Raw genomic sequence first — 17706 nt, forward strand, 5'->3', positions numbered from 1 at the left:
CAAAAAAAAAAATATATAATATATATAAACTAGTATAAAAGACAACTACTCAGCCCCCACAGAACACAGCTCCAATCATATCTACCCCATACATTTATGCACACTCTGCATCCACTATACACACTCACATAATTTTTGTTTTGTTGTTAGATTAGAGCACTATAGTTTTGGAATTTAAATTTTAGTTGTTGTTGTATATCATATGACCATCTTCTTTGCCCAATTTTTACAAAATATGTTAGTGAATGCATTCAACCATTTCTTCTCTGCTTGTTAATGCAGATCAAGATGTATCAGGAACAGAAGTAATTTTAACTTTTTTACATTAAATTTATTTATTTTCACATTTTTACATTATTTATTGCAAAACATTTTTGATATCTATTCCATTTATACACAGCTTATATTCTGCAGAGTTATAGTGGATTTTTACTACTGCCATCAGCAAATATAAGTCATTAGCATATCCACTTCATGCTGAATATATGTATTTGGAGGGTGAATTATATTTGAATTGAATGCGTTTGTCATATCCCATGCATTAACAAAGCCAACATTTAGATCTTTAAAGATCTGTTCCATGATTAAATAGTGCACGTAGCCATGAAAGCTACTGTTTATTTCATATTCTTTTTCATTCTCACCAGAATGTTCAGTCTTAATAATTACTTTGGTTTCTGGACTTCTTAGGAACAGACGCTTCAGAGCTCTTTGAATGTTAATGATTCTTCTAATGTACAGATGGAGTGGGTGAGGTCTGAAATGCACACCGATATTAAGCACAATCACTGTGTTCTTATGACCTCCAATTAAGTCAATTTCTCGAGGGATTGTCCGTTCTTCTCTAAAAGACTGGTATGCGCCACTAAGAAATGGCCTGGTATGCCTTTTCCAGCGAACCATGATATTTCTCTTTAGGTCAATACCTAAAAGCTGACTTGCCCATCCGTCTCCATAGGGTGAGAACACTGTAAGTGCTAAATATACAAAAAGTAAAAATAAAATTAGTTTATACCAATATCATATTACATATTATATAACATTTATAGAAAATTGAAATAATGAATGGTCTATTGCTATAAAGATACCATGTTATCACGTACATTTAATGAGCTTCCAAATTCCTGGCTATATCCTTTCAATAGCTTAAAGTGGCACTGCCATTATTTTGTTTAATTTCATTTTTTCATGCTATTCCTGTCACGATTCCGGGAACCCAACACGCTAACAGACACACACACACACAGAAAAGGTGCCGTACCGGACCTTAGAGTGGCCGGGCTAAGCACACACAGAATAGTCAGGAGACAAGCCGAGTCAGGGGAACCAGAAAACAGGATAACGATAAACAAGCCGAGGTCAAAGGGTAGGAGAAAGTCACAAAGTCAGATTAACAAGCCAGAGAGTACGTAACCAGAAATCACAAGTTCAGAATCAATACTATACAGCAAAGACCACAACAGGGCAGGGAGGAACAGGAAAGGTGAGTATAAATACCCTAGGTTAAATTCTGATTGGATAACTTCCAATCAGAATTAACAATCACACGTGGGAGATATCTAAGCCTCCCACTGTGATTGTGGTACTGTTGCTTTAACGCCGGGTCACTCACGTGACCCCGGCATTTGCATAAATCAACGACCATCCAGCGTGCAGCGTTATACATGCTGCCGCTGGGAGGCGTGACGGATGCGAGCGGCGAGCGGCGGAGAGGAGACGCCGCTCACCGACAGGTAGGAGGAGGGGAGACCGCGGGCGGCGATGGACTGAGGGTGAGTGCTGCGAGCTGCGAGCAGCCTCCCCTACTAGCCGCCCGCGGACCCCTGACATAACCCCACCCTCGAGGACCGCCCAACGGGCGGGAAGCCGAAGGCTTCAAAGGAAACCGCGCATGAAAGGAGCAGACCAAAGAGGGCGCGTTCACGTCAGAGGCAGAAACCCAGGACCGCTCCTCAGGACCGTATCCCTTCCAGTCAATCAGATACTGCAAGCGACCCCGAGAAAAACGAGAATCAAGCAGGGCAGCCACGTCGTACACGTCACTAGAGGCTGCACGGAGGGAAACTGGACACCTGAGAGGACCAGAGAATCTATTACAGAGCAGGGGCTTCAAAAGGGAGGTGTGAAAGGTGTTAGGAATACGCATGGAAGGAGGCAAGGCCAGGGAGTAGGACACAGGATTGACCCTACGCAATACCTTGAAGGGGCCAAGGAACCTGGGTGCGAATTTCATTGAGGGGACCCTGAGGTGGAGATTCTTAGAGGACAACCAAACCCTATCACCCGGAACATAAGAAGGAGCAGCACCTCTACGGCAATCAGCAAATCTCTTCTGAGCAACAGCCACTCGAGAAAGAGTAGCATGGACCTGATCCCACATCTTCTGTAAGGAGGTTAGGTGCTCGTCCAAAGCGTTTATTCCCTTGTCGGAGAATACGCCGGGAAGGACAGAGGGTTGGAACCCATAAGCAACCAAAAAAGGACTTAAGCCAGTGGACGAATGAGTCACAGTGTTTCTGGCGAATTCAGCCCAGGGAAGGAGGTGAGACCAGTTGTCCTGGTGTGCATTCGTGAAGCAGTGTAAATACAACTCCACAGATTGATTCGCCCGTTCGGCAGCTCCATTGGATTGTGGATGATAGGAGGAGGTAAATTACAAGGAAATCCCCATCTCAGCACAAAAGTCCCTCCAAAACCGAGAGACAAACTGAGGACCCCTGTCGGATACGATATCCTGTGGTATACCATGCAAGCGGAAAACCTCATTGGCAAACACCCGAGCCAACTGAACCGCAGAAGGTAGTTTTTTGAGTGGAATAAAGTGTGCCATCTTAGAGAACCTATCAGTCACAGTCAAAATTACTGTCATTCCATCGGATGAAGGAAGATCAACAATAAAGTCCATGGATAGGTGGGTCCATGGTTTCTTGGGTACGGACAAAGGCATCAGGAGACCCTGGGGTTTAACAGTAGGGGACTTACACTGTGCACAAACACGACAAGCCTGCACATAATCCACTACGTCTTTCTTAAGTGAAGGCCACCAGAATTGTTGAAGGAGACCCTTGTATGTTTTGGTAACCCCTGGGTGACCAGCCGTTTTGGCGGTGTGAAATAAAACCAACAATTTCTTTCTCTCTCTTTCTTTCACGTATAATCTATCAACAGGTGTCTCAGAGGGTGCTTGGGTTTGGTATGCCTTGATACCATCCAGGAAAAGGGACGAAATAACCAAACGGGTAGCGGCTATTTTCTTAGACGTGGGTACAATGGGTTCAGGAGCGGGGGCAATAGACTCCAAAGGTTCGTATTGTCGGGAGATAGCATCAGCCTTGACATTACGGTACCCAGGCCTATATGTGATAATGAACTGAAAGCGTGAAAGAAATAAGGACCATCTGGCTTGACGAGAGGACAATCTTTTAGCATCAGCTATATAGGAGAGATTCTTATGATCAGTGATAACCAGGATTTCGTGTCTGGCTCCTTCTAATAAGTATCTCCACTCTTTAAAAGCCATCACAATAGCTAATAGTTCCCTGTTCCCGACGTCGTAATTTTTCTCCGAATCAGATAGTTTTTTAGAAAAGTAGCAACAGGGATGGAGGGGTTCGTTATAGGATAGTCTTTGTGATAATACAGCTCCCACACCTGATTCTGAAGCGTCTACTTCCATTACAAAGGGAAGGGAAGGATCGGGATGGTGTAACACAGGGGCAGTGGCAAATGCCTTTTTGAGAGTCTCAAAGGCTTTAATGGCTTCAGGAGTCCAAACCCTGGGGTGCAAACCCTTTTTAGTCAGTTTAGTGATAGGAGCAATGACTGATGAAAAGTTTTTAATAAACCTGCGGTAATAATTGGCAAAACCTATAAATCGCTGTATTGCTTTAAGGCCTTGAGGAAGAGGCCAAGACAACATGGCTTCTAATTTTGAAGGATCCATGCTGAACCCCTGTTCAGAAATGATGTACCCTAGGAATTGTACTGATTTTTGGTCGAATAAACATTTCTCCAATTTACAATAAAGACCATTTTGTAGCAATCTCTTAAGTACCTTCCTCACATGGGCATGATGAGACTCCAGATCAGGAGAAAACACAAGTATATCATCGAGATAGACCACGGCACAGACATGTAGTAAATCTCTAAGGACATCATTGATGAGGTCCTGAAAGACAGCAGGAGCATTACACAGTCCGAAAGGCATGACTAGATACTCGTAATGCCCACTGCGTGTATTGAACGCTGTCTTCCATTCATCGTTTTCTTTTATACGAACCAAGTTATAAGCCCCCCTGAGGTCTAGTTTGGTAAAAAATCTAGAACCTTTGACACGGTCAAACAACTCAGTAATGAGAGGGATAGGATAAGCATTTTTAACTGTTATATTATTCAGGCCTCTATAGTCTATACATGGCCTTAAATCGCCCTCTTTCTTGGCAACAAAAAAGAAACCAGCACCAGCCGGAGAGGAGGACCTTCTGATAAAACCTTTACGTAAGGATTCCTGTATGTACTCCTCCATGACCTGGTTTTCTTTCTCAGAAAGCGGGTAGACCTTGCCCCTAGGAGGCATCTTTCCAGGTAACAAGTTTATGGCACAATCATAATCCCGATGTGGGGGTAGTCTATCAGCTTCCCTTTTTTCAAAGACCAATGCGAGGTCTGCATAGACAGGGGGGACAGAAACAGAAAGGGGTTTAGCTGTAGGGACATTGAGTAAACAAACGGGACGTAAACGGACCATACAGTCTCGTTGACAGGATTCCCCCCAGGAGAGTATATCCAAACAACCCCAATCAAGTACCGGGTTATGCTTAACTAACCAGGGGAAGCCCAGTATGATGGAAGCTGTAGGGGAGTCAATTATTTGGAAGGTTATCCTTTCTTTGTGTAAGGCACCCACGGCCATTACCATTTCTTGGGTCTCATGGGTCACCAGGGGTTTCTCAAGTGTTCTATCATCTATGGCCTCAACGGCCAAGGATGTGGCCTTTTGGATCAGATTCAAGGCTGCGGTTTTAGCAAAGTTCTCATCAATAAAGTTATCTGCAGCACCTGAATCGATCAAGGCTTTAGTTGTAATCGTGGTTTGATTGACCAAAAGAGTAACCGTAATGAATGGTCTGGAGATGGACACATGAGGGGAAAAAAACATAACACCCGAGGCCGACCCCTCTTTAGGCCTTAGGTGCTGTAGTTTCCCTGCAAACTAGGACAGTTACTTCGGAGATGCCGAAGTACCACAATAAAGGCACACGCCCTCCCTTCTGCGGTATGTCCTTTCAGCTTCAGATAAGCCTACAGCACCTAATTGCATGGGTTCGGGAGGTGGTTGAGTAGGGGGAGGTAACGCTAGTAGTGCAGTACTGGGTAAAGCAGGTAACCCCTGTGTATTCATTCTTCTTTGACTACGCCTCTCTCTTATACGGTTGTCAATTAGAATGATATAATCTATTAGATCATCCAGAAGAATAGGCAATTCCCTGGATGCTATTTCGTCTAATATGTAAGCGGCCAAACCCTCCTGAAAAGCTGTTACGAGAGAGTCGTTATTCCAAACCACTTCAGCTGCCAGAGTGCGGAATTCAATGGTATAATCCACTACTGATCTACTGCCCTGTCGGATCCTGAGCAGAGCTTTGCCAGCAGAAGCAACCCGGCCAGGCTGATCAATTGTACGTTTGAAAGCTGTTAGAAAGTCTGCAAAGGACATTGGGGACGTGTTCTCCCACATGGGGTTGGCCCATGCTAGAGCTTTTCCTGACAAATGGTTGATCAGAAAAGCAATTTTGGCTCTGTCAGTGGGGTATGAGCGCGGATTCATCAGCAAATGAATATCAATTTGGTTGAGGAAACCACGGCACAATGCTGGATCACCGCTATAGCGCTGAGGTGGCGTCATGTGAACCACGTGATCAGGAGCGGTTACCGGATCAGGGCTGGGTTCTGGCCCAGCAGCAACAACTTCTTGAACGGCAGGTTGCAAGTGGGCAGTATGAGCCAGTATGGTTTGTAAAGCCTGGGCAAACTGATCCATACGATGGTCTAAACCATCCATTCTAGCCTCCTGATTAACTAGGAGCTGTGGAATGTCAGCAGGTTCCATAATGGCCCTGTTGTAATGTCACGATTCCGGGAACCCAACATGCTAACAGACACACACACACACAGAAAAGGTGCCGTACCGGACCTTAGAGTGGCCGGGCTAATCACACACAGAATAGTCAGGAGACAAGCCGACTCAGGGGAACCAGAAAACAGGATAACGATAAACAAGCCGAGGTCAAAGGGTAGGAGAAAGTCACAAAGTCAGATTAACAAGCCAGAGAGTACGTAACCAGAAATCACAAGTTCAGAATCAATACTATACAGCAAAGACCACAACAGGGCAGGGAGGAACAGGAAAGGTGAGTATAAATACCCTAGGTTAAATTCTGATTGGATAACTTCCAATCAGAATTAACAATCACACGTGGGAGATATCTAAGCCTCCCACTGTGATTGTGGTACTGTTGCTTTAACGCCGGGTCACTCACGTGACCCCGGCGTTTGCATAAATCAACGACCTTCCAGCGTGCAGCGTTATACATGCTGCCGCTGGGAGGCGTGACGGATGCGAGCGGCGAGCGGCGGAGAGGAGACGCCGCTCGCCGACAGGTAGGAGGAGGGGAGACCGCGGGCGGCGATGGACTGAGGGTGAGTGCTGCGAGCTGCGAGCAGCCTCCTCTACTAGCCGCCCGCGGACCTCTGACAATTCCTATTGTATCCCATATTATCCTAATGGTTACTTCCCCCTCCTCCCCTGTTTAAACTTCTGAGTTTGTGCCCATATTCTAGAGCTTATTCAGTACATTTTCAATGAAAACAATTATATCCAATTTGAATGATAAATTTTCTTTGAGATTCTGTTTACTCGCTTTTCAGTTAATTGAATCTGCATTGTACTGGATGGATCCCTACTATTTTCAGATAAACTTCTTGATGCATTGAGATTATTTTGCAAAAACCCCAGCAGCTGAGGTTTCCTTGCTATAAGAAACAAAATGCCACTATGGCAAGAGTAAGGTTGGGAGGAATTGTCATGCATAAAGGAGGGTTGGGAATAGCATAAAAGTGACTTTTAGGTAGATTAGAGTAGTCAAGGAAGTGCAAGAATGTTCGCATCACAAAGTTACATGCCTCGCAACATTTCCAATTGACAAACCACTTACAGGGTTTTTCACTAAACACCAGTGTGACATAAGCTCCCATGCAACAGCCTTCTGGAGAGGCTTGAATGACAGCTTCTTGCCCACAGACAATGGACCTGGTGCCAGGAGCCCCAAAAAGGGTCTGTTGTCCCTGAGGGTGAGAAGCCCTAGATGCTTGTTGTATTACAGACTAGAGTTGAGCGGACACCTGGATGTTCAGGTCCGGCGGGTTCGGCCAAACTTTTTTAAAGAGTCTGGGTTCGGGATCGAACTTGACCCCGAATTTGACCCTGAACCCGAACCCCATTGAAGTCAATGGGGACCCAAACTTTTGGGCACAAACAATGCCTGTAAAAAAGTCCTGGAAAGGGCTAGAGGGCTGCAAAAGGAAGTAAAATGGGGGTACGAGTAGGACAAGTTCCCTGCAAACAAATGTGGATAGGGAAATCACTTAAAATACCTAAAAATTAAAAATACAGCTGAGCCATAAAATAGCACTAGATGGAATCTTTGATTTTAGCTTTTGAAGAACAAAATCTAAAGCAAGGCTGTCAGGAGGATCACCAGAATTATCCATTTGAGAGAGGGTTGGATTGCAGGGTATTCTCTTTCATTGTTCAAACTGAGCTCAACTACTGATGCATGGAGAAAAGGCCTTCACAAGCCTCTGCTCTTGTGTACATAGTTTATACAAGTGACCCATAGGTTGAGGAAGCGGTGACCGTGGCGGTGGAGGTGGAAGCGGCAGTGGAGGAGGTAGCCAACACTGTTTATTGTTTTTTTTTAGTTTTTAGTTTTTTTTTTAATTGGGGTAGCCCCAAAATATTGGGACATATAAAAAAAGAAAACTCTGTTCCGTGCGTGCTGCAGCTGAAACTCCCCTATCGCCTGCTGCTGCTCGCACAGTCTCATGAGGCGGTCATGCAGGTGCAGACAGGCGAGCAGCAGCAGGGTGAGAACGCCAAAAGCGCACACAGATGGCCCACACTTTCTGCAGCAGCTCTGATATATCTGGGTATACACCGTGGCGGTGTAGGTGGAAGCGGCGGTGGAGGAGGAGGAGGTAGCCAACACTGTTTTTTATTCGTTTGTTTTGTTTTTTATTGGGGTAGCCACCAAAATATTGGGACAGATAAAAAAAGAAAACAAAGAATAAGTGCACTTGAGTATAACAATGGTATAAATGTCTATTCTGCACAAGGTACAGACAAGTCTGGTGGGATCCACGCCTGGTTCATTTTAATAAATGTGAGCTTGTCCACGTTGGCTGTGGACAGACGGCTGCGCTTGTCTGTGATAACGCCCCCTACCGTGCTAAAAACACGTTCAGACAATACACTGGCTGCAGGGCAGGCCAGCACCTCCAAGGCATAAAGGACAAGCTCAGGCCATGTGCCCAATTTGGAGACCCAGAAGTTGAATGGGGCAGACCCATCAGTCAGTACGTGTAGGTGTGTGCACACGTACTGTTCCACTATGTTGCTGAAATGCTGCCTCCTGCTAAGACGTTCCATATCAGATGGTGGTGCTGGTTATTGTGGCATGCTGACAAGGCTTTTCCACATTTCGGCCATGCTAACCCTGCCTTCTGAGGTGCTGGCGGTGCCCCAGCTGTGTTGGCGACCTCTTCCTCCTCCTCTGCCTTCGCCTTGTGCTTACACTGAGCCCCCGGTGTCAGTTGGGAATGCCCTCAGCAGCGCGTCTACCAGCGTGGGAATTAAGGACGGCACGTTGTCCTTGTAACGGGGATCCAGCAGGGTGGCCACCCAGTAATCAGCACAAGTTAGAATGTGGGCAACTCGGCAGTCGTTGTGCAGGCACTGCAGCATGTAGTCGCTCATGTGTGCCAGGCTGCCCAGAGGCAAGGACAAGCTGTCCTCTGTGGGAGGTGTATCGTCTGTGTTCTCCGTATCCCCCCAGCCATGCTCCAGTGATGCCCACGAGCTGCATTGTGTGCCACCCTGCTGTGAACACGGTTCCTCCTCCTCATCCTCCAGAACTGTGCCCTGGCTGGACAATTGTGTACCTGGCCTATGCTGGTGCAGGAACCCACTCTCCAAGACACTTGTGAATGACTAGCCTGATAACCGTGGAAATAACCCCTCTTCCTCCTCCTCTTACTCCTGTGCTACATCCTCTTCCATCATCGCCCGAAGTGTTTTTTCAAGGAGACATAGAAGCGGGATAGTAAGGCGGAGAACGGCGTCATCGACACTGGCCATGTTGCTGGAGTACTCGAAACAGTGCAAAATGGCACACAGGTCTCGCATGGAGGCCCACTCATTGGTGGTGAAGTGGTGCTGTTCCGCAGAACGACTGACCCATGCGTGCTGCATCTGTTCGCACAGTTTCTCCAGCATGTGCAAGGTAGAGTTCCACCTTGTGGGCACGTCGCATATGAGGCGGTGAGCGGGAAGGCCGAAGTTACGCTGCAGCGCAGACAGGCGAGCAGCAGCAGAGTGAGAATGCCGAAAGCACGCACAGACAGCCCGCACTTTCTGCAGCAGCTCTGATATATCTGGGTAGTTTTTCAGGAATTTCTGCAACACCAAATTCAGAACATGCGCCAGGCAAGGGATGTGCTGCAAACTGGCTAGGCCCAGAGCTGCTACGAGATTTCGCCCATTATCGCACACCACCAGGCCGGGCTTGAGGCTCAGTGGCAACAACTACTCATCAGTCGGTTGTTCCATGCCTGTCCACAGCTCCTGCACAGTGTGGGGTTTTTCCCCCAAACATATGAGTTTTAAAACAGCCTGCTGTCATTTCCCCCTGGCTGTGCTGAAGTTGGTGATGAAGGTGTTACGCTGCCTGGATGAGGTGGTGGTAGAGGAGGAGGAAGCGGAGTAGGAGGATGAGGCAACAGGAGGCAAAGAGAAATGCCCTGCAATCCTCGGTGGCGGAAGGACATTCACCAAACTGCTATCCGCCTCAGGCCCAGCCGCCACTACATTTGCACAGTGTGCAGTTAGGGAGATATAGCGTCCCTGCCCGTGCTTACTGGTCCACGTATCTGTGGTTATGTGGACCTTGCCACAGATGGAGTTGCGCAGTGCACACCTGATTTTGTCCGCCAATTGGTTGTGCAGGGAAGGGATGGCTCGCCTGGAAAAGTAGTGGCGTCTGGGAATCACGTACTGTGGGACAGTCACCACCATCAGGTTTTTAAAACGGTCTGTCTCCACCAGATGGAATGACAGCATTTCAAAGGCCATGAATTTTTAAATGCTGGCATTCAGGGCCATGGATAGCGGGTGGCTAGGGGGGTACTTCCTCTTTCTCTCCAGTGTTTGGGAGATGGACAGCTGAACACTTCCATGGGACAGTGTGGAGATGCTTGGGGACGGTGGCGGACGTGGTGGCATTGCTGCCACATCCTCTGTTTGCGGGGTGGCAGGTGTCACTCTGACTCCAGCGATGGAGGAAGAGGCCAAGACAGCAGTAGAAGGGGAAGCAGGAGGAGCCCGAGACCTTTCTTGGTTTTTGAGGTGCTTACTCCACTGCAGCTCGTGCTTGGTCATGCAGGTTGTGCTCGGGTTTAGCACGTTTATGCCTCGCTTCAGGCTCTGATTGCACAGCGTGCAAACCACTCGTGTCTTGTCGTCAGCACATTGTCTGAAGAACTGACATGCCAGGGAACTCCTTGGAGCTGGCTTTGGTGTGCTCGGTCTCTGGGTGCGCTGGGCAGTAGCAGGCATACCGTCTAGGGGACGGCTGCTCTGCTTTTGCACCCTGCTCCCTCTTATGCTGTGCTGGTGCCTCTGTGCGACCACCGCCTCTTCCTCCAAACTGGACACGTCACTCGCTTGATCTTAATTCCATGTGGGGTCGAGGACCGCATCATCCTCCACATCATCTTCCACCCACTCCTCAACCGTGCCCTCATTTCTGGTCTGCACACTGACGAAAGCCACAGCAGTTGGCACCTGTGTTTCGTCATCATCAGAGACGTGCTGCGGTGGTCCTTGCATGTCCACATCCTGACACATAAGTGGTTGTGCATCAGTGCACTCAATCTTTTCCACTTCTGGGGCAGGGCTAGGTGGATGTCCCACGGAAACCCCACCAGCAGAGTCATCAAAAAGCATAAGAGACTGCTGCATGACTTGTGGCCAGGGCCGGCCTTAGGGGTGTGCGAGCTGTGCGGCCGCACAGGGCGCAATGGAGCAGAGGGGCGCCCTGCAGCCGCACAGCTCACACATGGCCGGGATAAAAAAAAAAATTGCGGCGGGGCGGGGCTTAGCGTGTGGCGGGGCGGGGCTTAGCATGTGCCGGGGCGGAGCTAAAATGCCGTCTAACTGCTGCAGGGGAAGCAGGAAGGAGTCCCTGCTTCCCCCAACAACCAGAATCCAGGAGCTGCAGTGCCTGTCTGCCTCCACAAGGAACAGAGGTAACTATGTGATTGTCTGCTTGTGTGTGTGTTTGTGTGTCTGTGTGACTGTGTGTGAATGTCTGTGTGTGACTGTCTGCCTGTGTGTGTGTGTGACTGTCTGCCTGTGTGTGTGTGTGTGTTTCTGTCTGTGTGTGACTGTCTGTGTGTGTGTGTGTGTGATTCTGTATGTGTGTGTGTGTGTGACTGTGTGTGACTGCCTGTGTGTGTGTGTGTGTGTGTATGTGTGTGACTGTGTGTGTGACTGTGTGTGACTGTCTGCCTGTGTGTGTGTGTGTGTGTGTGGCTGTCTGCCTCTGTGTGTGTGTGGCTGTCTGCCTCTGTGTGTTTGTGTGTGTGTGGCTGTCTGGCTGTCTGCCTGTGTGTGTGTGTCTGCCTATGTGTGACTGACTGGGCAGACTAGATGGGCCGAATGGTTCTTATCTGCCGTCACATTCTATGTCTGTGTCTGTGTTTGTGTGTGGCTGTCTGTGTGTGACTGCCTGCGTGTGTTTGTGTGTGTGGGAAGGGGGAAGGAGTGGGGAGGGGGACGGGGTGGACAGGAAGGGGGGGCGCTGTGAATATTTCTCTCACAGGGCGCCAAAAGGCCTAAGGCCGGCCCTGCTTGTGGCTCAGAATGCTTGGCTGATTTGCAAGGGGGTGAGGTGAAAGACAGATGGCCATGGGCTGCAGGTGCCAACTCTGAGCTTTCAGCAGGAGACCAGGTGGGAGACAATGTGCAAGAACTGGAGGCACTGTCAGCCATCCAATCCACTATCGCCTGTACTTGTTCTGGCCTCACCATTTGTAGAGCAGCATTCGGGCCTACCAAATAACGCTGAAGGTTCTGTTGAGTACTCGCACACGAGGAAGGTGTTTAACTTGTGCGTGTAGGTGTAGCTGGCACAGATCAACCACGTCCTCTCCTTGCAACAGGAGCTCCACCAACACCAGCAGCACCACGACCAGGGCCACGTTCCTTATTTGACGCTCTCCTCATTCTTTGCGTTCACCCACCAAACTAACAGATGTTTTATGTCAGGCGACAATGTAACCGCCAATAGTCAACAATTTTTTTGTAAAACATTTTTTTCGTTTATTGGACTGCAAGAAATGCACCGCAGGCCGCAAATGTTCTATTTAGCAGCAAAAAAATAATAGAATTTTTGAAAGTGCGATGTAACCACAGTATTTGACGGTTCTATTTGACTCTCAGATATGAAGTGCAGGCACCAAATTGACTTTTTAGCATCTAACAAATTAGAATTATTAACACTGCTATGTCATAACAGTATTTGATGGTTCTATTTGACTCTCAGATATGAAGAGCACGCCCCAAATGTACTATTTAGCAGATTAGCACCCAGAAAATAAGAATGTTTACAATTGCGCTGTAACCGCACTATTTGACGCTTCTATTTGACTCTCAGATATGAAGAGCACGCCCCAAATTTACTATTTAGCAGATTAGCACCCAGAAAATAAGAATGTTTACAATTGCACTGTAACCAAGCTATTTGACGCTAGTGATGTCGCGAACCTGAAATTTTCGGTTCGCGGACGGCGAACGGGAACTTCCGCAAACGTTCGCGAACCGGCGAACCGGGCGAACCGCCATTGACTTCAATGGGCAGGCGAATTTTAAAACCCACAGGGACTCTTTCTGGACACAAAAGTGATGGAAAAGTTGTTTCAAGGGGACTAACACCTTGACTGTGGCATGCCGGAAGGGGATCCATGGCAAAACTCCCATGGAAAATTACACAGTTGATGCATAGTCTGGTTTTAATCCATAAAGGGCATAAATCACCTAACATTCCTAAATCGCAATGAATATGGATTGACACCTGACATATGACATTGACACCTTGACATATGGATTGACACCTGTCCTCAGAGCCCCTGATGCACACGAACACAGAGCAGAATAGGGACTGTTCCCCTTACATAGGGTCACTTGGCAGGTATGGATTGACACCTGTCCTCAAAGCCCCTGATACACACTGACACAGAGCAGAATAGAGACTGTTCCCCGTCCTCAGAGACCATGATACACACTGACACAGAGCAGAATAGAGACCGGGGGTCTAGTAGCGTGGATACCCAGCTCAGCCTTTTTAAACGAAGGTCCCTCAACAGGCACGACAGCATGAAAGACCACATTTGCACAAGGTTGGATGCCGAGCTACTCATTTCCCGTTCCTCCTCCTCACACAGAGTAGAATAGAGACTGTTCCCCATCCTCAGAGACCATGATACACACTGACACAGAGCAGAATAGAGACTGTTCCCCCTACATAGGGTCACTTGGCATATATGGATTGACACCTATCCTAAGGATCCCTGAAACACACTGACACAGAGCAGAATAGAGACTGTTCCCCCTACATAGGGTCACTTGGCAGGTATGGATTGACACCTTTCCTCAGAGACCATGATACACACTGACACAGAGCAGAATAGAGACTGTTCCCCCTACATAGGGTCACTTGGCAGATATGGATTGACACCTATCCTAAGGATCCCTGAAACACACTGACACAGAGCAGAATAGAGACTGTTCCCCCTACATAGGGTCACTTGGCAGATATGGATTGACACCTGTCCTCAGGGACCCTGATACACACTGGGGGGACCTACTGTCCTCCCCCCCCCCCTGGCCCCCACCCCTGCGCGGTGGGTGGGGGCCATAAATCACAATGGGGGACCTACTGTCCTCCCCCCCGGCCCCCACCCCTGCGCGGTGGGTGGGGGGCATAAATCACAATGGGGGGGACCTACTGATAGGAGTGGTGTACTATTCTTAGCAGTTTAATACCTGTTGCGTCTCCTATCAGTGGACGTGTATATGGCAGTGATTTTAGGAACCGCACACCTGGGACCCGAGCAAGGTCACCTCGTTCAACAGGCTACAACATTTGTCCCTGGAAAACTATCCTGGACATTATGTACAACTTATATGGATATGGCAGCGATTTCTGTAACAGGGAAATGGAAGAAGATGCTTGGTGGGTCCTCTTACTTCAAATTTGAGGCACTGAGCGGGCAATCTAATGTGCCACCAGATAGGAGTGGTGTGTTTAGTATTATTCTTATCAGTTTAATACCTTTTGCGTCTCCTATCAGTGGACGTGTATATGGCAGCCATTTTAGGAACCGCACACCTGGGAGGCATGGCATAAGGATTTGAGCACAGTCTTCTCAGAAGAACAATGGAACCAAGCCTTCATAGCCCATAAAGGTAGATCCAGATGCGCATCCCACCTAGAGCTAATGCGCAAGATACAATATAGGTGGTACTTGGTACTGACTAGACTAGCGACCATATATCCCAACACCTCGAGACTTTGCTGGAGATGTTTAATAGAGTAGGGCACAATGCTCCACATCTGGTGGGCCTGCTCGGCCATCAGAGGATACTGGAAGGCAGTTGAGGGTGTGATACAAGGGGCACTGGTCATGAGAACCAACCTGAGACCAGAAAATGCCCTACTCTTCATCTCGATTGACCCATTCCCAAAACCACATGCCGACCTAACATATCATATTTTGATTGCTGCCAACTTATTAATAGCCAGAGGGTGGAAACAACAACAGCCACCGGAGAGATCTAGCCTTCTCCAACAGATCTCCCTAAACCTAGCATATGAAACAAAAACCTGCCAGCGGCTACACCCCCCACACCACATAGTGGAAGCCAGGAACATATGGGAGGCGTATCTGAGGAAGGAGGAGGAGGGGGTCGTGTTAGAACAACAGCATAACATATCACACATATATATATATATATATATATATATATATATATATATATATACGAAGGATGAATAGTACCACTCCTAAGACCTAACTGCTCTGACGCAGAGAGACAACGACTCCAAACACCATGGTACAACAGCCAACATTGAGGTATACCAAGCTGAGGTTAAACAATCCTAGGGCATAACGGAACAAACACCCACATTGTACATAGTTAAGTAGTTAGATAAGGGAATAGACCCGGTGACCGCACACAGCGTGCTAACTAAGAAGGAGACAAAGGGAGGTGAGAGGCTTTCGACGTCTATTTCCCCCATTCTTCTTCCCCTACCGTAGCCTGTCCCCAGGTTTCCCCCTTCCCATACCCCGGACCAAACCCAGGTTTAGGAGAGAAAGACAACCCTGACATGGTACTAGACCGAAGGCACAAGGGCAGCGGAAAAACTCCCACGAGAATGAATAACCAGTTTGCTCTTGAATGTATACCCTCCCTTTTTTTCCTTTCTGTATCCCAAACAAGTTCTCTGATAAAATAAAAATTGTCAGATTCAAGTTCTTGTGCCCCACAGTTCAAATTAACATTCAAATGACAATTCATGACAGATCACACAAGTGAATAGCCCTGCCAACGTCGTCTCAGAATTTTTTTGTTATTTAAGACGAAATACAAATGGAAGAGCAGAATAGAGACTGTTCCCCGTCCTCAGAGACCATGATACACACTGACACAGAGCAGAATAGGGACTGTTCCAACTACATAGGGTCACTATGTGCCTTTTTTTGGGGGTTTGGTTTTTGAAGCCACAGTGCAGCACCAGAGGGTCTAAAAATTAGGCATGTACACATGCCTGAAAAATTTGGTATTGTTGCAGCCACTGCTGTAGCAGCGGCCAGAAAAATGTATGTTTGTTTCACAGGCAGAAAGTGCCCTAAAACATGGCGGCTTGAACCCTAGTTGGTGGCGGATAAGTCACGCAAGTCAACCGGCATTCAGAGCTAAAATACAGCAGCGTGTGGACCATTTTTAGCCCAAGGCAGCTCATCTCATCAGGCCTTTTTTAATCGAATGTATCGCCCAGTGTCAGTCCCTTCGGGATCCATCCCTCATTCATCTTAATAAAGGTGAGGTAATCTAGACTTTTTTGACCTAGGCGACTTCTCTTCTCAGTGACAATACCTCCTGCTGCACTGAAGGTCCTTTCTGACAGGACACTTGAAGCGGGGCAGGCCAGAAGTTCTATCGCAAATTGGGATAGCTCAGGCCACAGGTCAAGCCTGCACACTCAGTAGTCAAGGGGTTCATCGCTCCTCAGAGTGTCGATATCTGCAGTTAAGGCGAGGTAGTCTGCTACCTGTCGGTCGAGTCGCTCTCTGAGGGTGGATCCCGAAGGGCTGTGGCGATGCGTAGGACTTAAAAAGGTCCGCATGTCCTCCATCAACAACTTTAAAGCGTCCTGTCCTTGCCGGCGTGGTCGTGGGAGGAGGAGGATGACTTCCACCTCTCCCCCTGTTAGATTCTCGTTGTGCTGTGACATCACCCCTATACGCTGTGTAAAGCATACTTTTTAATTTATTTTGCAAATGCTGCATCCTTTCAGACTTGTTGTAATTCAGTAACATTTCCGCCACTTTCTGCTTATACCGGGGGTCTAGTAGTGTGGACACCCAGTACAGGTCGTTCTCCTTCAGCCTTTTTATACGAGGGTCCCTCAACAGGCACGACAGCATGAAAGACCCCATTTGCACAAGGTTGGATGCTGAGCTACTCATTTCCCGTTCCTCCTCCTCATTGATGTCAATGAAGGTATGTTCTTCCCCACAGCCACAAACAACACCACGGGTACCAGATAGGTGACAACGAGCACCCTGGGATGCCTGTTGTGGTTGGTCTTCCTCCTCCTCCTCAAAGCCACATTCCTCCTCTGACTCCTCTTCCTCACAATCCTCTTCCAGCGTTGCCGCAGGTCCAGCAAGCGATGCTAATAAGGCTGTTTCTGGTGGTGATGGTGACCACAACTCTTCCTCTTCACGCTCATCTATGGCCTGATCCAGCACTCTTCGCAGGGCACGCTCCAGGAAGAAAACAAATGGTATGATGTCGCTGATGGTGCCTTCGGTGCGACAGACTAGGTTTGTCACCTCCTCAAAAGGATGCATGAGCCTACAGGCATTGCGCATGAGCGTCCAGTAACGTGGCACAAAAATTCCCAGCTCCCCAGAGGCTGTCCTAGCACCCCGGTCATACAAATATTCATTAACGGCTTTTTCTTGTTGGAGCAGGCGGTCGAACATTAGGAGTGTTGAATTCCAACGTGTCGGGCTGTCGCAAATCAAGCGCCTCACTGGCATGTTGTTTCACCGCTGGATATCGGCAAAGTGAGCCAT

General features: G+C 48.0%; 1 protein-coding gene across 1 annotated transcript in view; it reads right to left on the bottom strand.

Annotated features, from left to right (window-relative positions):
* Window positions 1-371: 371 nt before the first annotated feature.
* LOC134579472 (NXPE family member 2-like) overlaps window positions 372-17706 on the bottom strand; it is a 98422-nt gene continuing 81087 nt past the window's right edge. The window contains exon 5 of the mRNA XM_063438776.1: window positions 372-977. Coding sequence (XP_063294846.1) covers window positions 442-977 — 536 coding nt within the window. The 3' untranslated portion in view covers window positions 372-441. The remainder of the gene's footprint in view (window positions 978-17706) is intronic.

This window comes from Pelobates fuscus, chromosome 12 (genome assembly GCF_036172605.1).
Source record: "Pelobates fuscus isolate aPelFus1 chromosome 12, aPelFus1.pri, whole genome shotgun sequence".
In the NCBI taxonomy this organism is placed as follows: domain Eukaryota; kingdom Metazoa; phylum Chordata; class Amphibia; order Anura; family Pelobatidae; genus Pelobates; species Pelobates fuscus.